Source organism: Mauremys reevesii, linkage group 4 (assembly GCF_016161935.1).
Source record: "Mauremys reevesii isolate NIE-2019 linkage group 4, ASM1616193v1, whole genome shotgun sequence".
Classification (NCBI taxonomy): domain Eukaryota; kingdom Metazoa; phylum Chordata; order Testudines; family Geoemydidae; genus Mauremys; species Mauremys reevesii.
In genome coordinates, this window is record NC_052626.1 from 41,668,584 (window position 1) to 41,689,986 (window position 21,403).

General features: G+C 49.2%; 1 protein-coding gene and 1 long non-coding RNA gene across 2 annotated transcripts in view; both read right to left on the reverse strand.

Moving 5' to 3' along the window:
• Positions 1-5,268: 5,268 nt before the first annotated feature.
• The window catches only part of IFT43 (intraflagellar transport 43), a 52,852-nt gene continuing 36,717 nt past the window's right edge, over positions 5,269-21,403 (reverse strand). The window contains exons 6-9 of the mRNA XM_039538426.1: positions 9,270-9,342; positions 7,913-7,988; positions 6,306-6,368; positions 5,269-5,512 (exon numbers count right to left, since the gene is read on the reverse strand). Coding sequence (XP_039394360.1) covers positions 5,393-5,512; positions 6,306-6,368; positions 7,913-7,988; positions 9,270-9,342 — 332 coding nt within the window. The 3' untranslated portion in view covers positions 5,269-5,392. The remainder of the gene's footprint in view (positions 5,513-6,305; positions 6,369-7,912; positions 7,989-9,269; positions 9,343-21,403) is intronic.
• Positions 18,523-19,972, reverse strand: LOC120405133. Its single transcript, XR_005598399.1, has 2 exons — positions 19,173-19,972; positions 18,523-18,859 (listed from the first exon to the last, which is right to left on the reverse strand). It is a non-coding gene; the product is annotated as an uncharacterized LOC120405133 (long non-coding RNA).

Genomic DNA, 21,403 nt, shown 5'->3' on the forward strand with positions numbered 1-21,403 from the left:
CTCTAGGGTCAAATAAGGGACTGGGACTCAACACTTCTGGATTCAATTCTCAGCTCTGAGAGGGTGTGCAGTCTCTATCTCAGAGCTAGGGACCCTGGGTTCTAATCCCAATTTTGCCACTGTGTCATTGTGTGACCTTGGGCACGTCATTTCGCCTTTCCGTGCCTCAGTTTCTTCATTTGTAAAATGGGGATAGCAATACTGTCCTATCTCCTGAGAAAGTTGGGCAACTGTATTCATCCATGTGCATGAAGTTGTTGAGTTCCTTGGAGGGAAGCTGCTAGAAGAATACAGAGAACTATTATTGCTCTATTCTACCAGGACAACTGCAGTGTCCTCAGTTAAGCATCAATCCATGGCACTGATTCTATCTCACTGGTGTAGGTTGGGCCGATGCTTCTGAGAAGTGGCCTCAACCCTAGTGGAAACAGAAATCACCTGAGGCTGAACTATGGTGTCACCCAGATCAGTTACAAAGTACATTTTGCTCCGGACTTTTCAACACGGGTAGATACTTTCCACAGAGCGTTTTACAAATCAGAGCTCATAATGAAGCTGTGTCCCAGCCAACATACCTGGGTACATTCCAGTCCAGCCAAGAACTGGCCAGCCCTGGCCTGCAAACACACTGCATTGTTTCCACTTGTCTAATACAGTAATGAGCAGTTCATCCTATGACAGCACCGCCCCTGTGAAAGGAGAAGCAGCAGTTCTCAGTCACATTTCAGGTGTTGCAATGCAACCAAAATAGGATTGTGAAAGACATGAACAACATGCTGACTGAAGGACTGCGGTCAGACAATCCCCGCTCCCTGTCCCAACTCTGGAAGGGAATCAGAGGGGTATGAAAACAGGGCTCAATCTATTTGGCTCACTGAAGAAGGGTAGAAGGACAACTTGATCACAGCCTATGCTGTATAAATATCTAAACCAGGGAGAGGATATTGGACATGCTTTTACTCAGACAGACAAAGGCATAACAAGACCCAATGGTTGGAGGTTGAAGCTAGAAAAATTCAAACGTGAAATAAAGCAAAAATTAGTAACACTGTGGATAATTAACCATTGGAATAACTTACCTAAGGATGTGGTAGGTTCTCCAACACAAGGAGTCTTTGTACATTGTACAAGACATGCTCTAGCTCAACCACCCATCACTGGGCTCCAGCAGGCCTGTATTACACAGGCGGTCAATGATCAGGGTTGTCTCTTCTTGCCTTGAGAGATGTGAATCTATGACTTTTCAAACAGGCTGTATAGTAAAACTGTACCCAGCTATCCAGAACTCCTATGGGCCAGTCAGCAGCCGGGGACTAGCCAGGGCATAGGATAGCCCTGGCCACACCCCTCTAACTCCAGAATGCCTGTGTCAGAGGCTCTGGTGAGGGGGCAGACAGCTCTGTACCTCCCAGGGAGGCTCCCTCCCCTGAGGGAATTCCACAGGGCCAACTTTAGGCTGGTGCACACAGCTCTGCTGGCATAAAGTGGCCACAGCACACTTCTGAATTCCCCACTCTGCCTCCAAACCTCTCTGCTCCCTTCCCGTAAACCCCTTCATTCTTTCCCTTCACACGCTCCTCCCTCCCCTTCTTTCCTACCTCTCCCGTGAGACCCTCCCTGCCCTCCATACTCCCATCTCTCTCCCACTTCACCCTCCTCCCATCCCTTGCTTTCCCACCTGGCCTCCAAACCTCCCCCCTCACCCCCCCACCTCGCTTCTGGCCTGCCTTTCCCTTCTCCAGGCTCTCTCCAGCTGCCCTCATCCCCAGCCCAGTCCTGCCTCACTCTCTCCCTGACCCAGGTAACCCAGTCTCCCCAGACCCTCTCCAGACCCTTCAGAAACTCCCCCCTCAAAGGCTCCCTTCCTCTAACCTTCTTTGAAATGCCCTGAGTCTCCTCCCCATCCCCTCCTCCCCCCTTCCAGAGGGGCCTTTTCTTTTCCCTCAGTTCCCAAACCTCCTTACCCAGACCACCCATTCTCCCCTCCAGAGCCCCCCAATGCTTCCTCCCAAGGTCCCCCTTTAGCCAGTGTCTACCCAGCTCCTCTCCTCCCCACCTGAAATCTTCTCAGGCCTGGCTCTTCTCTGGAGGCCTGTCAGCTCCTCACAGCCCAGCTGGGCTCCCCCTTTTTATGGTCTGAGTTGAACTGGAAGGCAGGATGCTGCCAGCCCAGAAAGAGCAAAGCAACCTCAAGGCAAGAGTCTGCACCGCCGCCCTCACTGAGTACTAGAGGCTGAAAATTATGAGGAAAAATCACAGCACTGGCTCTCCCACCCGGCCTTCACCCTGGGAGGGAGACGTGCCTTCCCCCACACCTAAAATGAGGCCTGCACCAAGTGAGCGCAGGGTCCATATTACACAGGAACAACATAGTCAGCAAAATGAAAGGCTTGTCCTGAGTCACTCAACATGGGAACCACATGAGGGATGCAGCATTGGGTGCAACTTTCTGTCTCTCACTCTGAAGTCAGGAGAGTGCCCCCCTGTGGTGGGAGGGAGCAAGAGCGGGAAAAACCTCTTTACCAAGCAACCCAGACCTGTGCCTGCTGGGCAGCTGCTTCAAGCCCTTGCATATGGCAGAAGCACAAAATCCCCAGAAATCCTTGTGGGTCCTCGTGATGTTGGTGTCCCCCCCCGCCTCCCCCCAAAGCATAATACCCTAATATTGCAGGCCTAGCTTCACCCCACGTAATTCAGATTCACAGTTCTTCCTGCCTATGTGCCCTAGTCTTGGGGCACTTTTAGCTACTCCACCCATCACAAACTGTGGCGTAGTTTTGTGATGTGGACAACAAACTGCTAGGAGGAGAGACCCATAGTTCTTTGTGACGGTGTCTGAAGATCTGAGGCCCAGTCTTCCAGCTGTGGAACATATCAGCACCACAGCATGTCCACTCCCTTGCAGTGCTTGTTCTCCCCTCCCCCCTTTCATCATTTTTCTCTTTCAATTTGGGTTGTTTTTGTGCTATAGCAGTTTAGGGTTGGAGACACAGGGGGACAACTTAGGGGAGTACAGCAGCCTGCATGTTGCAGAGACACATGCCTTCATGGAGGGCACTGGGAGGCCTGCATTAAGTCCATTCTGGAGGCTACAGAACCTTCCCCTTTCATTCCCAGGGCTGAGGTATAGATACATGTCCTTCAGGTTTCAAAGATGCTGGGATCCAGGGATGGCAGATAGCCGCAGTGGGCTATCAGCTCACCAGAGGAGTGGTGTACACTAGAGTCTGATCTTACATGGACAGGAGAGAGGATCCCAACACCAGTAAGTCCTACAGCTTATAATTAAAAGGAAAGAAACTCTTCTCTGTGTGTAGATCTCTGGGGGAGGGAGGCAGGTCTTCCCCCTTCACCTTCCAAGGTGTATATCTGGTCTTCTGAGCTGCTTTGTTTTGCTGAATTTTAATGCAAAGTTTTCCAGTGGGATGTGGGAAGCACCCTGTGTTCTCTCTGGCCAATGAGCCTGTGTGGACCTCATTGAAAGACAGAGAGAGAAGGTGGTACAGCTGGGAAGTCTCGGTGAGGAACAGTTCATATAAAACAGGCTTCTTCACTCCAGCAAAAAGTTTGGCCTCATCCTCCAAACATTTGCCTGTTGTGTGCATATAGGCACTCCCAATCTCCCTTCCTTCCCCTACCCCAATTTCATTTGGGGGACTTCTTGATTAAAAAATTAACATCTCCCTGAGTTTGAGTGATTCTGTGAGAGGGGGCAAGGGCACTGCTCATCTTCACAGCCTAAGCAGCTCCGTTTTCTACTCACTGTTGCTTTCACAGTAAGGTCACCTGTGTTGCCCATGGTCAAAAGCCCAGAGATTCTGGAAGCTGGCCTCAAAGCCTGAGGGTGGGTGGATATTGCAGTTGTGTGTGTGCCAGCTGTGCAAGGGGAGCAATTTCTATGTAGGTGAATACTTCAGTCTCCTAAAGCCCAGTGACTCCTCTACCCACTGGAATCATCATCAGGATGTGTATGGGGGTCTCTCCAATTACGCACATGAAGAGTTTTGCAGCCCCAAGGTTTCTGAGGATCCATTTTATTGCAACCACCACAGAGAGCTGGAAAAAGACACTTTGCCCAGCGAAGCATTTATCCCAGCTTCATTTTTCAGGAATCAGCCATTCTGCTGTTCCCACCCCAAGCCCATGGTGCAGTAGCACCATTGTCCAAGATGATACCATTTCCTTCACCCCTAAGGCCATGGTGCAGGGATCAATCCTGCTCCTCTTTTGCCTTCAGCATCATCTCTCAGTGGGCCCTGATGTTATAATTTAGCTTGTGCTGCATTCAGAGGGGTAACTGGACCTGTTGTGCTCTTAGCACAGCAGTAAGAACAGAGCACGATGAAGATATACTAACCAAGCACAAAGCCTAACAAAGCCAGCAGCATCGTCCTCCCCCAGCCATCTGCACCACACCGAAGAGTGTTTACACTTGCTCCACATGGGAGAGATCACAGTCAAAAGCTCCAGCAGCACAAAGCTCTAGAGGGTAACTAGCTCCCTGCAAACAATGACCACTGATATTATAGGGGTGGGTGCATTAAAAATAGCTAAATGGATTTTTCTAGGTAGCAATGAAAGAGGGATGCCAGGACTAAAGAAACCCCGAGCAGGATGTAAGTGCCAGGACTGCTGCTGTGATACATTCACATGTGTGGTATAAACAGCATTTTCTTTACAAGCTACCTATCACCTTAAACCATCTCAGCTTGGTCTATGCGTTCCTCTGTGTTGACAAGCTAAGCAGGGTTAGCTTTGGGAGACCACAGGGGAAAAAAAGCAGGTTCTGCAAGAAGTAATGCTGACAGTTTAGTACGTGGTGCTCTTCCCTCTGACTCAAAGAGCTATTATTCCAAGCACAGGGCTATAGGACAGTGGGTTGCTGGAGGTATTATCTCTGGATAGGATATAAAACTGCGGTCTGGACCATTTGTGGCATCTGTTGTGAGAGAAGGATGGTAACCTCAGTGTCCTGGGCAAATTCAACCAAAACTCCCTTTACAGCCCCTTCATTTCCTGTCCTACCCTGTTGTGCAGTGTGGCTGTTAAATAGCTGCCATGTTTCCACCCCAGAACTGGGTGCACTGCAGCAGCAGCGGACAAGATCCCTGCAGTAACTTGTAAAACATCTTGGGATGAAGAGCTAGTGAAATGGAAGCGATTTTTTAAACAAATGCTTTTTTGTATTTGAAATTATTCAGTGTGGCATTTTGAGAACAAATAAATATTCTTGTTACAAAATAGAAAAGTGGGCTTCACTCCCAGGTATCGTGTTCCAACCTCCTTTACTTTCAGATCTGGAATATTTTCTCAAATACAAGAGTTGATTTAAAAAAAAAAAAAACAGTGCTATTTGCAGCTGTCTGAGCCTGTGTGCTGAGCTGGCTGGAGCTCAGATATTCTTGGGCTGACCCAAGGGCTCATCTCTCTCAGACTGTCCCACGTCCCATTCAGTCACGAGTTCTGAAGACACCTCCATGTAGAGATGGTCCCAGTCCCAGCAGACATCCTCCTACCATGAGGAAAGAAAGAAAAATACTGAATTGCTACGGGTCTCTGAATGCTACTAAATGGCCAGGCGAGCAGCCCTAGAGAGAAGCTGTAACAGGCTCAGAGAGCTACCACTCTGTGCACAGAGGGGGAATTAGGGCAGGGCCCTAGATTCCATTAGGAGCACTAGAAATCCCAAGAAAAAGGCGGTTTGAATCCCTGCCACAATTTATAGATTTTGACAGATCAAGTTGTGTTTTTAAAATTCACCAAAATAGCAAGTTATAGATTGAACCAGGCACAGTCCAGGGAGGATCTGTGAAATCTCCACCCTACATAACTCTGCCAATTCAGTTCTGTCCTAACCTGCAGAAACCCTGCTATTCCAGTCCTGGGCTTCCCCAGTTCTGCTGGTGCTCCTCTGTCCTGACCTGTTGCTCCAGATTTGGACTGTCCCCATTCCCCTGTCTGCCTTTGCCCCTCAATGGAGCTGGAGGTGGCTCTTAGAGGCAGAATTCATTAGAACAGTGAGTGTGTCAGGAGCCCCAGTCAGAGACAGTCCCCAATAATTCCTTTGCAAGGGAGGGCCCAGTTGGAAGCAGCGCCACAAGCTCTGGCACCCTAAGTGTATCACATTCTTGGCCCCAAAAACCTCTGAAATCCAAATCCCTTCAGACTTTATCCAACTGAGACAAGTCTATCCCGTTCCCCCTCCCCCCCATTAATAAGGCCATGGGTATCATGTACAGCCTGACTGAGGGACTTGCAGGTCCATGCGAGCAGCTCTACTAGTTTCTGCCTCAGGACAGGCTCACCTCTCGTACTTCCTGTTCTGGGGCCAGAACCTTGGTGAGAAGCTTCAGGTCAATCTCTCCATCCTGTGAACACAAAGCAGGTCACAGACGTACTCCAACAGACCAGGCACAGAGAAAAGGCATCCCACCCCTTAGCCAGGAACAGGATGTTGCTGGTGACACAGCTGCATTCTTGCCTCTTTGGGGACCAATGGCTTCTTATGGGACAGGATTAGCAGGTGGTGACTGGATGTGGGCAGCTCAGAGGGAGGGGAAGGAGCACGTGAGACCAATCCCAGTGTTGCAACACTCACAGTGCAATCGCAACTGCTGTGATTTCTGGCTGAATTGGGGGTGCAGGAATTTTACTTGAGCTGGCTGCAGTTTCCCGCTTCCACCTCTATAGGGAGCTGGCCTGCAGCCATCCCATAGAAGCTGCCTGCACCTCCCTGGGATCCCGTGAGCTCTGAGTGGGGCAGAGCTCAGAAAAAAAAAAACCCTCCCTCCCTCCCACCACCCTCCACTGCAGCTCAGGAGAGTTAAATTAAATTAAGAGTCTGGGGAAGCTCCCTCCACTGCTGACTGGAGAAAGGTGCCAGCTACAGGCACCAGCCAGGGGAGGCTGCTGGGACACAGGGAAGGGGCTGTGTGAACCAGTGAGTGTAGATGGAGGGGACAAGAAGGGAGTATTGCCCAGCAGATGCACAAGGGAGTCAGGGCTTGCACTTCTGTGTGTACACATTTTGCGTCTGTGTCACACAAACAGTGTGGGGCAAGAAGAGGGAGCTCAAAAACCAGCAGCCAGACCAAAACCAACATCAATTAAAAAAAATCATGATTTTGGGGTTCTGACTCATGATTTTGAATTCTTAGGGTTGGCAATATGGCAGTCCGCAAGGAGACAGGAAATCATGGCCTGTCACCATTTGGGTTTGTGCCTCTCAGGAACAGCTTTGGAAACTTCCTTCCTGCTTGAAAATGGCTCTTTGGGCTACAGCAGCATGAAGAACTCCTATACCCAGAGCCAGCAGCCCAGACACCGGGGGAAAGGGTTGCATGTGCCTCAGGCACCACAAGAAAGGGCAGCACCATGGATGACCCTGGCTGAGGGAGAAGGAGCAGTGCTGGATGCCAGGGGAAAGAGCAGTGCTGTGTGTGTCCCAGGACCAGGGAAAGGGGCAGAGCATGGTAAAACATGGGTAGGAAATGTGTTCTGGGGATATGTGTAGTGTTGCTGGAGCCAAGTTGGTCGCAGGATGTTAGAGAGACAAGGTGGGTGAAGCAATATCTTTTATTGGACCAACAGAAAACTTGAGGGAAAACTCAAGAATGTTCTATGTAAATAAATGGCCACTGGAGTAAGATTTCCAAGTGGATGCCAAGCAACGGTGCCAGGGAGACGTTTATATCCAGTGTCAGAGGCCCCACCAGAGCAATGGGCACTGTTGACTTAGTGTTCCCATATACATTCGGGCCCCATAACAAATGGGGAACAAGTCCTTGAAACCTTGGGGAGACAGGGGTTGTGTTAGGTATCAGCTGGACCCAAGTATCTGTTTTTCTGAAGGACGACATGAGGGAGGTGCAGAGGGGGTTATGCTGGCCACTACATGAGGGCACCCACTCACCAGGGTTTGGAAGGCAGCATACTTCATGAGGTCATTGTCCAGGTCACGGAACGTCAGCACTCTGTTCACCTGGATACTGCAAGAGGGAGGGGCAAGAAACAAAACTAGCTAAGTGTGGGAACAGCTCATGCTCCTCTAGGGAGCAGTGGCACATGAATGGGAGTCTGGGAGCATCCAGCTTGAGTGTCCATGTCTCCAAGAGAAAAGAAATACATGGGTGGAGAGGAATCTGGGCACAAGCCTCTTGAGTGCTGTTTCCATACCAGATAGAACAATGATTTAGACATGGAATATTATTTAATGTACCATGAATGTGAGGGAAGCCCCAAAACCTGCCATCCTGTAAGCAGTAGAAGCTGTATTTGTAGGAAGCCTAACAGCAAAAATTGGAGAAAAGCTGTCTGATTGTTCCACCTCCTGGCTCCTAACCAGTCCTACCATGCAGCTTCCAGCATACTGGGGTCTCTGAGTTTTCATGGCTGCTTTAAAGTCATAGTTATGGGAGAAAGCTAGTAACATATCCCAAGACTCCATGGATGTTCAGAGAACTGATAGGATCATATCATGATAGAAAACAATGAAGTAAAATCTGATTGAGAAACAAAGTGACTTTTAGTCAAACTGTTAAAAGAGTTTTTAATTTGTTTTTGATAACAGCTATTTAATCTCAATGCCCAATAAACATTTGGGAGAAAAGACATCTTTGTTCAGGATTCAGGCACCCTTTCTCTACAGTTAAGGGCCACAAAAGCCATATGATCCAAGAACTCACTCCAACAAAACAGGAAAGAGCAGACTTGCCCTTCCCTGATATTTCTAAGATTAACCATTTTTTTTTCATTTTATTTTTCCCTTTGCTAGTCACCTTTGAGATATATCCAGAACTAGTTTGACTAGCACTTTTAACCAATAGGATTTGCACTATACAAATTAACTAGGCACTTGAATGAGGCAGACGACATCTGGGTGGAAACAATTTATGATCATGTAAGTAAAGAGTGCGCAATAATACATATGCACAAAAAGGCAGTGTTAATGTTGCACAGGCAACCTTAAATTGGGCATTTCCTAATTTTTGAAGGTTTCACTTTGCAAGCTCAATCACGTTCTTTTTGTATGTATATAGAATATGTTGTAATTACTTTCTCTTTGTATTTGGAAACAACACAATGGAACCTTACTATCCTGGAGACCCACTATCATAATGCATGGCATCAAATCTTACTGAATGGGACAACCACTGATCTCTGCAGAATACAAGGTAATGCAGGATTTAATTTCAGCAGCCATTTCTCACCGCTGATCCGCAGCAGTGGGCAGTGACTCTAGACTTGTGATCATGTGGCTGTGCTGTTACCTGGGTGGAGCTGCCACTTGCATGGCGAGATCTTCTTCCTGTACTTCCTCCAAGTCCGGGATCACTGGAATATCTGCAACAGGAAGAGGCAGAAGCAGCATGAAGATGACGGAATACTGAGCTTTCCTCCCACTTGGGAGAGAGAGAAGTCAGAAGTCCCACCCTCCCATGCTACGCAGGGTGTGAATGCATTCACAGCCCTCATGACAGGAAAACAATGGCAGGTTATTTGCAATGATTAAAAAAACGTATAGTTTAATAATAAAACAAGCCAATAAAACTTTGAAACCTGGAGGCAAAATAAATCCAAAGAGGGAAGCAAATTTGTGCTGCATTAGGACTTGCTCAACAGTCATGGATTCTCCATTTGGAATAACCTTGAACCTTATGAGGTTTGAATCCTGGTTGGCTGCTGCAAGCCTCCAACACGGAGCTGCTGCATGCTTGCTATCATCCCATAAACAGGGCAAGAATTCCCTTCACACAAGAATCACTATTTGTCCAACTCAGGTTCACATTTTATTGAGATGAAAAATATCAGATTTCCCTCAGAAAACTGTCATTTAAATTAAGGGGGAAAATGTTTAATGAAGCCTCAAATGCCAAAAATGAAGTTTCACAGTGGATTCTCCCTCCCAAAGGGCACGATTCTCTGGATTCAGAATAGCAGCCGTGTTAGTCTGTATCCGCAAAAAGAACAGGAGTACTTGTGGCACCTTAAAGACTAACAAATTTATTTCAGCATGAGCTTTCGTGAGCTACAGCTCACTTCTTCGGATGCATAGAATGGAACACACAGACAGGAGATATTTATACATACAGAGAACATGAAAAGGTGGAAGTATGCATACCAACAGATTCTCTGGATGTGTCTCACGCTGCAGCAGCAAATCTCATTCTGATCCCTGGAGCTTGACTTTTCTGGCATTTGTCCCCTTCTCTCTCAGAAGCAATTAATTCTTCATCTGTACCCACTTTCAGGCTCTTCCCATGGGTTTCTCTGTCCTTCTCTTGAGTATTTTCAGTACCCTCTCTCCCCAGATCCCATCTCCCATTTGCAAAGGAGGATGGTCAGCATGTTGGATGCAGTCTCTCTATTTCATCAGGAGGGGCTCTCCCACCCAGCAACAGCAAGGACATGACAGTGAAGCCACAGGTGGACAAAGTTTTGTTTGGTTGTAGCCCAGGATGCCAGTGACTATGATGCATCCTGCTGCAGGTCCAGCAATGAGATGCACACCCCAATCAGGTAGAGAGATGCGCTCAGCCCAAAATAATTTGAACAGAAAGCAAAGCATACCAGAGTTGCCAGATGCCTAGCTAACAGTAGTGAGTTGTGGGCTGTCAGTAGGTTTAGCCCTGTACCAGACCCTTCCTGCTCTGAGGAGCCCACAATCCAGACAAGTCTGAACCTCACTGAAGTGCTCCAGCACTGACCACACCGAGACTGCACTGCTGGAGGTGAAATGGGGGAGGGGCCAGAAGAGCAGAGGAGATCAGGTTGAAGAGCATGGAAAACTTCCTGTTGCAGATATTCCACTGCAGTGTTCACCTAGCTTTATATAAACTCAGGTAGGAAATAATCCCAAGGTGACCTGGCAGACACAGAGTTGGAACCAGGGGCGGCTCTAGGCACCAGCAAAACAAGCAGGTGCTTGGGGCGACAAATTACCAGGGGCGGCATAATGCTGGGGCCCCAGCTCCAACCTGAGGCAGTGTCCTCAACTGGATCCTGACCGCCCTTAGTTCTCTAACCAGGTGCCGCCGGGGCTATGTGGCAGGGCAGGGCAGGGCAGGGCAGGGCAGGGGGAGCTGGCTCAGTGGGGAGTGTGTCCCTGCCACTCTCCCACGGGCAGCAGCCAGGCCCACTCAGACAGGAGCTGGTAGCGCAGCCCTGCCCCAGTTGTGGAGCGCAGGGGGTGGTGGCAGAACATGGCGGCCGGGAGGGACGCTCCTCCAGCGCCAGCTGTGGGCTCCTCCTCGGCTTGTCCCTGCCTCTGCCTCCTCCTCCCCCTCCCCCTTGCGCTGCCTCCTGCCATGGGAGGGGACCGGCAGCCCAGGCTGAGCCGAACTCGTGCTGCTGCGCAGGCCGAGCCCGTGGCCAACTCACGCGGGTCCCAGGGCGCGGGAGGCCTGGACATGCTGCCCTGCGATCACCAGCTGCTCTGCCCCAGGCCCCAGCAGCCGAACCCCGCAGCCGCCCCAGCTCGCTCTGCGTGAGAGCTACAGGCAGTGCCCCCCGCCCAGTTGGCTCTGTCCCCAGCCATGCTGCGGGGTGATCATCCGGGACACTGGGGTGTTGCTGAGGCTGCCCCAAGCGAGGCTCCCTGGGGTCCACTGTCCCTCCAGCCATGGGGGCCCTAGGCCAGGATGGGAGCCAGGCTGCAGCCCTGTTCTCAGAGCCTCCTCCTCCCCTCCCCGCGCTGCATAGTAAGATGTGGGACCATAGGCAGGGCTGCTATGGCCATTTCAGACTGGGATTGGCGCCGGGGGAGCAGAGATTATTGTGCCCTGGCTGGAGGGACCGGGCAGCCCCCTCCAACGCCCGCTGCTTGCTCCTGCCGGCACAGGGCTGCGACACCCAGCTCCGGAGGGCAGCGCCACGCCCCCCCGTGTGCTTCACGTGGAAGGAGAGACAGGAGGCAGAGCTGTTTGGTGTCTCCCACGCAGATCCAGGCCCCTCTGGCTACTCAGCAGCAACAGCCAGGCTGGGTAGCCCACTGGCAGCGTGACTTGATCCGACCCGCACGGACCACATGAGCTCTGGGGTTGGCGCTGACGTCCTGCCTATGCCCAGCAGCGGCTCTAGGCACCAGCGCTCCAAGCGCGTGCCTGGGGCAGCAAGCTGCGGAGGGCACCCTGCCGGTCCCTGCGAGGGCGGCAGTCAGGCAGCCTTCGGCGGCTTGTCTGCGGGAGGTCTGCCGGTCCTGCGGTTTCGGCAGCAATTCGGCGGTGGGTACGCTGAAGCCGCGGAACTGGCGGACCTCCCGCAGGCATGCCACCAAATCCGTGGAACCGGGGACCTCCTGCAGGCAAGCCGCTGAAGGCCGCCTGCCTGCCGTGCTTGGGGCGGCAAAAAAGCTAGAGACGCCCCCTGCCTATGCCAAGGCCTCCGGCGCAGGGGCAGCCCAACTCTGCCCAGGCAGACACAGCCCAGCTCACTCCTTGGCCAGCCCAGTGAGTAAATGAGTACACTAGTAGGAAATTGTTTTATTTCATTAACTACACATTCTCTGTTTTCATTTTTTTTTAATTTTAAACAGTCCAAAACAAAACCTTGCAAAGTGCAAATGTGTAAAAGCCAAAAAAAAAAAAAAAAGGCGGGGGGGGGGGGGGTTTAATTTGGACAGCAAAAAGCTAGAGCCGGCCCTGGTTGGAACCTATTTATGATTTTGAATGTGAGTCTGCTGTAGCTGGCCTAGGCTATGGGTCTGTCTCCAGCCCACTCCCTGGACTAGGGTCACAGCTACTCCAGCTGGGAGGGAATGGAGAGGAGAAAGAAAGGAGGGAGAGAGAAGTGTACTCCACATCCCCGAGAAGCAAAAGGAAAGTCAACGGGAGAGCGTCTCCCGTTGACACAGCGCAGTGTAGCCACCGCAGTAAGTGGATCTAACTATGTCAACGTCAGTTACAGTATTAATGTAACTGACGTTGCGTACGTTAGATCGAGTTACTGCAGTAGTGTAGACCAGGCTTTAGTGTAGTGTCCCTTTAAAGGCCTAAGGTTTGCCAGAAGGCTGCTCCAGGGGCCCCTGTTCCTTAGGCAGCAGGGGAGCTGCATGGCTCAGCTCTCTAGAGCTTCTTCACCCAGTTGGCATCTGAATGAAGCAGGCATCCCAGAGGCTGGAGCACTCAGCCTGCTCCTGGCTCCATCTGTAGCACTGCTATTATATTGTTGGAACTCAGCAGCTGGCTGTTTCTGGCTCTACCCTGTTTGCATCCCAGGCTGAGATAAATATTCAGGAGCTGGAAAGACAGCCCCACCTGAAGAGTTTGGGGCTCAAGACAGGGCCTTCCTTAGCAGCTTCCTCCTCCTGCCTCCTGTCAGTGCTGTGCAGCCTCCCACAGCTCCAAATGGCACTGCTCCTGCCTCATGTCCACTCCACATCGCCACAGGCTCCCCCAGCTCCCCTTCCCCCCATCCCTGGCCAGAGGAGGCAACACTGGCCCATCTGCAGCAGAGCCTGGGTCAGCCCAGGCCTTGGCGAGGTGGCTGTTTGGAGCTAGCCACACAGTGGGATTTCGCTCTAATTGGCTGCCCGCTGAAAAGGCTGAGCAGGATAGAGGCTGCAGCGAAAGGCAGGCTAAGGCAAGAGGCAGTGACAGCTTGGATGATCTCAGCAGAGCCGTGCCATCCAGCTCTCCAACCGCCCAACAAACAGGTGCCTATGGAGCAGCTTTCAGGCTTCAGCAAACTTCATAAAGACCTTTGCAGGGAAACTGCAGCGACTTGGCCTGATCCATCCCTGAGACAGAGGAAGGCAAGGGCTGGCGATTCCATAGCACTGAGTCAATGGCCTGTCACTGTTCTGCTCGCTGCAGAGCCCTGACCACTCTCACAGGGGAAGCTGCCATCGCACTGATTCTTCCCAGCAGGGGCTCCCAGCTGCTGGCAAAGTGCAACGAAGGGACAAAAGAACAGAAGTGATTCAGCTGACGGAGTGACTGACTTAGAGGGAGAGATTATGAGAGCTGAATATGTGGGGCTCAGCTCAGTGATAGCTATGGGGGGGGCAGAGTCATTGTGGATAAGGGGCAAAGAGTAGGGAGGAGAGAGATTGTGTAGGCTGGTTTGAGGGGATTAATCTTACAAGTAAGGAGATGAAGCTGAGCAAAGAAAAGACATTTTGTTGACTCACAAGCAAAATGGACTAAGGGGACATCTCTAACTGCCCATCAAAAGATGTGAGATTCCCATGGCTGGAGTCATTTAAAAGCAGGACTGGCCAAGGGCCTGGAGAGTGACTGTATGGATTAGGGAACATTCCTGCATGGGCAGAAGCAAGGGGATGGCCAGACTAGAGTGGACCTGGAGGGTCTTTTGGGTCTCTAATTTCTCAGATTGTCTGAAGTGCTGCTCAGCAGTTCAGTGGTTAAGGGGAGCTAGAGGCTTTCAAAGATGTTTGAAAGTTAGTCTAGTCTTTGCTAGAGACATTTGCACAGATCCACACATCTCTATAGGCACAGACTGGAACTGGATGTTACACCAATGACAAAAATGTTCCTCTGCTAATAGAAATTAATGTAAAACAAACTGGGAGCATTTCTACGCTCCTCTACTGAACAGCACTCGGTGTCACATGAAGAAGGGATCCAGTTCTGCAGGGAGTTGAGTGTCCTCATTCCTCTTTGACTCCAGTGGATTTGAGGGTGTTTGAACCCCTGCATGATCCTTCCCTATATCAGCTAACCAACAGCCTAGCTTCCCCATTCATTATTTAATTTTGATTCATTCTCCTGTTGGGTCTCGCTCTCTTGGATTCCTTTGGGTTTTGTTGCTCCCTTTTTCTTGCAGATGGGACCCAGATCGGTGATGGATCTTTCACCCTGCAGGATCCTAAAGAGCTTTACAAAGTGGATATCCTGCTGCTGGACTTGCTGACACAGGGCCAAATCCGGCTTCCATTGAATTCCATGGAAAGACTCCCACAGGCTGCAACTGGCATGGAATGAGCCCTTACCGAGCATTGCAGCAACACAGCATTCTCAAAAAAATGGGCTCCGGAAAGCCAGTGAATTTACCAGGTAGAGAAACACTCTCTCAAGGAATTCAAGGCTCCAACACCACATAGGTACTTTGAGAGAATCGTAGACAGTAGAATTTAGACATAAATGGAAGAGCTCTATTAGTTTCCCGTCAGCCCATCCTATGGTGGCCAGTGCAGGATTGTTCCCTATTGTATGTCATGTAGGGTCATGTCCAGTTTACCTTGAAATGTCCCATACTATGGGGCATCCCCAGCTCCCTAGCTAACAGATCTCACTTGCAAGAAGATTTAAATGCTATTCAGTGTAAAATTTCTTTTTTACATTTCAACACACTATTTGCATCTGACGAAGTGAGTCTTCACCCACGAAAGCTTATGCTCCAATACATCTGTTAGTCTTTAAGATGCCACAGGACTCTTTGTTGCTTTTAACACACTACTTGTAATTTCTTCCTCTCCTGTCCCATCCCTGTTGTGCCACTCTAAATAATTCTGCTCCCTTCTTTCTGTTCACACTCTTTGCACGTTTGTAAACCATCACAGTGTTTCCTTTGCCATCAGTTAGCCAAGCATCTTTTTTTCTCAAGCCATCCACCCTCCTGATCTTTTTGTTGCTCTTCTAAGATCTTACTACTGTTTTTTGCAGCATCTTTCTGGTAACACTCTGCTGGGAAGTTACTGCAATATTCTAGAAGCAGTCACAGCACAGCCACGGAGTGCAAGCACATGCTAACTTTAAGCATTCACATTGACTTCAATGAAACTACTCACATGTTAAGTTAAACATGTAAGTAAATCTTTGCAGGACTATGTCCTCTCTGTCCTACAATGAAGTACCCATGCGCACACAGCCAGAAGCTGCATTGGCCTTATTTCAGCAGCTGCAAATCTCCCAGATAGTGTATTGCCCATATCACCCTGGTTACTCTCAACTATCCCTGATTCTCTGGGTCCTGCCTCCTATAGAATGTCTATATTTCAGATCTTTTTCACCCAATCAATTAACTTTGATTTTTCCATGTGGATTCTTGCTGTAACATTTTCTGTCCACATTATAATCTCTCTGAATTCAGGGCCCTTACATATGAGCCTCATACATGGCTTCATAACCTCTATATACATTGAAGAGCAGCTGGGAATCGCATTCCAGTATGTGCATATGGGAATTGGGAACATCTTATCAAACACACAAACATCATCATTGTAATGATGCCGCTGAAGGCTCTGCACATTGTAAAATGAAGCAGAGAACAAAGGACAGCACCACAATCTGGAAATAAACAGATTCACATGCATAGCTGTGTTTTAGAAGGAAGGGCAGTTTCCTGATCATCTCTAACATCTGTCAATTTCAATAAAATATTGCAGACAAGTCTTTGCAGCTGGGTGGGGACCACACTAGCCATGTTATAGCCCAGATGGAATTGCTCCAGCAGGGGATTTCCCTCCCCCATAGCACACCCTTCCCTCCCTTCTCTTAGCACTTGGTCTCCCAACTAGACCCTGGGCTCCTTTAGTGTAACTCATGCAGGTCCACCGTCAATCACAGCCTCCATCAGAATTCCTCTGGTATCAGTTTTGTGATACCATTGAAAGACTGTTCCGAGTATACCCAGCTCTTAAAGGAGCATTCATTCCTTCCCAGTTAAAATACACCCAGTTTTCCTCCTGGTAAAATCAGTGAAGCCAGAGGAAGAGGAGTGGAAGAGGTGTACGTTGGGTAATGTTTTACAGACAGAACACAGAAGAAATGGATTTCTGTAAGTCAGGAGAAACAACTCAAGGCTCCCGATACTCCCAGAGTGACCTTAAGGAAACCTAGATGGGACTCCTCTTCAGACCCCAGTTTGGTTAAAGGGGATCAAATAGTAACATAAAGCACTTTCCCTTGGCACCCTCTTCCTCAGAGCATGTCAGCCTAAGCCCAGGAATCAACCAAGGCAGAGATGGAAAATAAATATTTGAGCCCCATGCTGGCCAATACAGAACTGTTTCCTATGGTCTATTCTCCACACCTACATCTAGTCTGATTTTAAGTTTCCCAAGGAGCTGGGAGTTCTCTCTTGGAGGCAATTCAAACTCAGCTCATGAAACCCAGAACTCCTGTGGCACTAAGCCCCAAGTGATAGTTAACAGCTAAGTTATAATTTCCTAGACCAAATGTCACGGTCTTGTTCATAGATGCTGACTCTGTGGGTGCTCTGGGGCTGGAGCACCCACCGGGAAAAATTGGTGGGTGCTTAGCACCTACTGGCAGCCAAGCTCTCCGCCCCCCCCAGCTCACCTCCGCCTCCTCCCCTGAGCGTGCTGTGTCCCCGCTTCTCCTCTCTGCACTTGCCACCGCAAAACAGCTGTTTCGCAGCATAACAAGCTATGGGAGGGAGAGGGGAGGAGCAGGAACTTTGGTGCCTATGGTCTTGTTAATGGCTAAGACGGTATATTATTATCTCTAAGACAAGAGCATCCTGTCTGGTCAGGGCTGTAGTGGGCTAGGCACTGGCCCTACAAAGAATAAAAAACAATCCATGCCCTAAAAACCATCGCAACTAAGTTATGGTGAGGCAAGCTGGTGTAAGGAAGAAGTGGCAGGAGGGCGGAAGGGAAGGAGAACACATGCTTACTCAGACTGGGTACTTGAATGATTAGCAGGGGAGAGTGCTTTTTAAGATATAAACAAACAAGAGACACTAGTGATTGCAGTAGTCCAGGCTGGGTACCTGTGACCATCTCCCTTTCTGCCTCTTACACAGGTAACTGATCTGCAGAGGAGCTGGATGGAGAGGTAGAAGCAGGAAAAGCAACTGCTAGGAGGGGTAAGAACCCACTTTACCTTACAGCCGCCACACTCTTGGCAGTTGCTTTTCCTGCTGCACCTCCCTCCTCCACATGCAAATCACACCTGCTTGTTATTTGGATTACAGCAGCACCGAGGGGCCCCAAATGAGACCAAGGCCCCACTGTGCTAGGTGCTGTACAAGCAGCAGTGAAACAGTCCCTGTCCCAAAGAGTTTACAGGCTACATTGACATGACAGAGTGGATGGGGGGGGGGACATAAATTCAGAGAAAAGTGGCTTGCCCAAGGGCAGAGAGCAGGTCAGGCAGAGCTGGGATTGGAAGCCCTGTCTCCTGGGTGCCAGTTCAGTGCCAACACTGATTCAGTTAAAGTCCACCTTTTACACCCACTAACCCTCCCCTTTTAATTTAGGCCCCCTAGAGCTGCACAACCATTCTCTCTGGAGTCACAGCTCCAAGTGCTGAGAGTCACACTAAAAATCTCGTCATTCATGCTTAATGAGGATTTTCTCCCCCTAGTCACATGACATTTTCAATGGCCAGTTCAGAGTGGAAGCTCCGTACAGTAGGGATGCAGGCGTCTTCAATGACCACACAATGCCCTGCATACCTTTGCTGCTACTGAGATTACAGTGCAGGCTATCCAGAGGGTGGCAGCTTTGGGGGCAAACTGACCCCTTCAAAGCAGGTTTGTTTATCCTCAGCGCAGCAGAATTACAGGCTCCTCACTTAAAGAATGACAGAAACTAACTTAATTTTACATTTTATGAGCATGCAACTTAAACCAGGGATAATTATAATTTCTCTGCTGCTGCAAAACTTTATTTTACTGAATGCTTTTACCTTCTGCATCACGTTTGGGGAATTTTAAACAGGCAAATGGAAGAAGGTCTGATTGAAGATGAAGTTAAGTGAAAGAAATTGGTCTCATTTAGCACATGACAGGATTCATCTGTGTTCCCAAGTCCACCGAGGTAGCATCATGGGCGTTTCATATTCATGAGCTGCTGCGACACTGTGTCCCCTCATTTACAAAGCGCCGTGTTCAGCAAATTCCGTCCCTGTGGACACTCCGTGCATTTCATGGTCTTGTCAGAGAGACATCAAACACTCCATTAACCAAATACCAGAAAATGGCTTTAATTAGCGCATCTCAATCCGATAAATATTTTTTCCCCCTCTAAATGGAAAAAATGGAGAAGAAGAAAAAAAAAAGTGGAAAGCAACAGGCTTAAAAAAACCCTACAAGGAACAAGGAGCAGAGACAGCTTCTACTGAACACACAAAAGAGCTTAAAGCCTCTTGGAAGGTGAGAGCAGCAAGCAAGCAGGGAGGGCAAAGAATAGCTCTCTGGACCCCTGGCCACTCCATTTGACTGCGATGCATTCCCTAGGATCGTACCTGACCTGCTGTCAATCTGATGGCTGATCAGGAGCCATGCCTGTCGCCAGCGGGGAGGATGAAAGCAGAGGGCTGAAGAGAATCAAGTAGCTACCATGACTGCTGGGGTGTGGCTCTGGAAATCTGAGAGAAGAAACTAAGGAAAAACAGCACAAGAGTCCATCTCCCTGAGAACCATGGTGAGAGTCTATGATGGTGGCACCACGTGGGCTAGCTGCTGTGAAAAGTCACAATAATAAAGGGGCCTTCTAACCCCAGGTTATAGAAAGGTCTCAGTGGCCCCCTGACACTGAAAAGCCAAGTGGTAGCTTTACAGAGACAACCATATTAGTGGAGAACAAGAGCAAATGGTTTTGTTTTTTCTCAGCCTTCCAAGCTATGAAGTGATCATCAACTAGCCAAAGGGCTGGATAGGAGATGGAGTGGCCACTCAGGCTCTTGAGCCACGAGAGCCTCAGAAAACAGCACAGGTCTGTACCACTCTAACCAGGTTGTGGCATTCGTTTTCCCAAGATGCTCACCTTGGTGTGATTCCAGCTTCGTCTGATAGGCCCAGGGCAGGCTGGAATCCAGTGAAACTGTCACTTTGTGCAGTGTTGCTGCTGACATACAGTAGCTTCCCAGTTTGGAATCATCATTGCACACATCTTCCTTGGGATGCTTGAGGGAGAGGACAGATGTTGTGGTACAGGGGGCAATAAGGCAGTGTCCAACAAGTTACTGGACTTAATACAGAGGGAGCTGGGTGAAATTCTATGGCCTGTGTTATACAGGAAGTCAGGCTAGAAGATCTAATGTTCCCTTCTGACCTTATAATCTATGCACCTATGACCTTTGGACAACCAGACTGATCACTGGCAATAGAAGCACCAGGAACCTGGAGACCAGGATTGAGACTGTGCTCCTGTACAGCTGGCATTAGTAGGGCACTGATCTGGGAGGCTCAAACTGCCAAAGATCTCTCTCTGTGGAGGAAACATTCAGCCATGATCATCATACAGCTACCAACCTCCAGACACTCCTGTCTGAACTCTGTGCCTGCCTCAGTTCCTGGAGATTTCCACTTTTCTCCTTTCAAAGGCTTCTCTCCACATCCCTCCTCATTTTTTTCCTTCTAAAATGTATTAAGGAACTGGCAGCGGCACAGCCTAGAAGGGCAAGTGGCGAGGGGAGGGGAGGGATGGGGGAGTTCAGAAATACAAAACCCTCCTCAATAATGCTAGAGATGAGTGATTTTGCTTTAGAGCATTAATGTGACAGGGAAAGTGGCTTCTCAGAGCAGTCCCGTGGAAGTATGTTTGGGAGCAAGCGTATCTGATTCTATTTCATCCTCTTCATGTTACTCTGGAAAAACAAGACAAACTACATTTCTTTTATGCTAAATCCTTAGGTTTTTTTTTTCCTTATATATATTTATTAAAAAATGCCTCTTTGATCGGCAGCACCTGTGACATTTCCACATCCAGAAACTCCTCAGAAGCCTCCCTCCCTCCGCACAAGGCCACCACTGCTGACAGCCAGCTGGGTTTGATCACAGCCATTCCGAATCGGATTTTCATAAGACAGATGAGGAGTCTTACTGCTGCTTTCTCATATCAGATGAGAAACTGAGGGGGGAGTAGGTACGGGTCCTGAGGGAACAACACTACAATCAAGGGCTACGCAGTTCTCTCTCTATCCCTCCACTGTTGCAATGTTCAAAGGAGTTTGCCTCGGGCAGTTTTAAATGATGGAGTCTCAATTCTGTAATCATCTTTCAAGAGCTTTTTCTTAACGGGTCTTTTAGGTAAACCTAGTCCATCAACTACACTTATGGACTCAGCAATCATAAGCCCAATATGACTACGTATCTACCATACTACAGAATTTAGAGATGGAAGAGACTTACCAGAACCCATCGAGTTCATCCCCAAACAGGCCAGGATTGTTCCCTAACAGCTGTATTATTCACTGCCTTGTCCAGTTTTAAATTAATCAAAACAGGGCTTTCACCATATCCCTTGAGATACACACACACTGCTCTCCCCTTCCACTCCCACTGAAAAGGTAGAGACTTCTCCAGACCAAGGCAACTCCAGGTTGTAATAGTAGCTGTCAAAGTGAGGTTAGGCTGGCCCTGACCAATCTCCCACCTGAAGCCAGCAGCTATTTGTGAGCCTGCCCATTACTAGCCTCACATATGCTAATGGACTCCCCCAATCCCTGGAGAATTTTTATCCACATCACAAAAC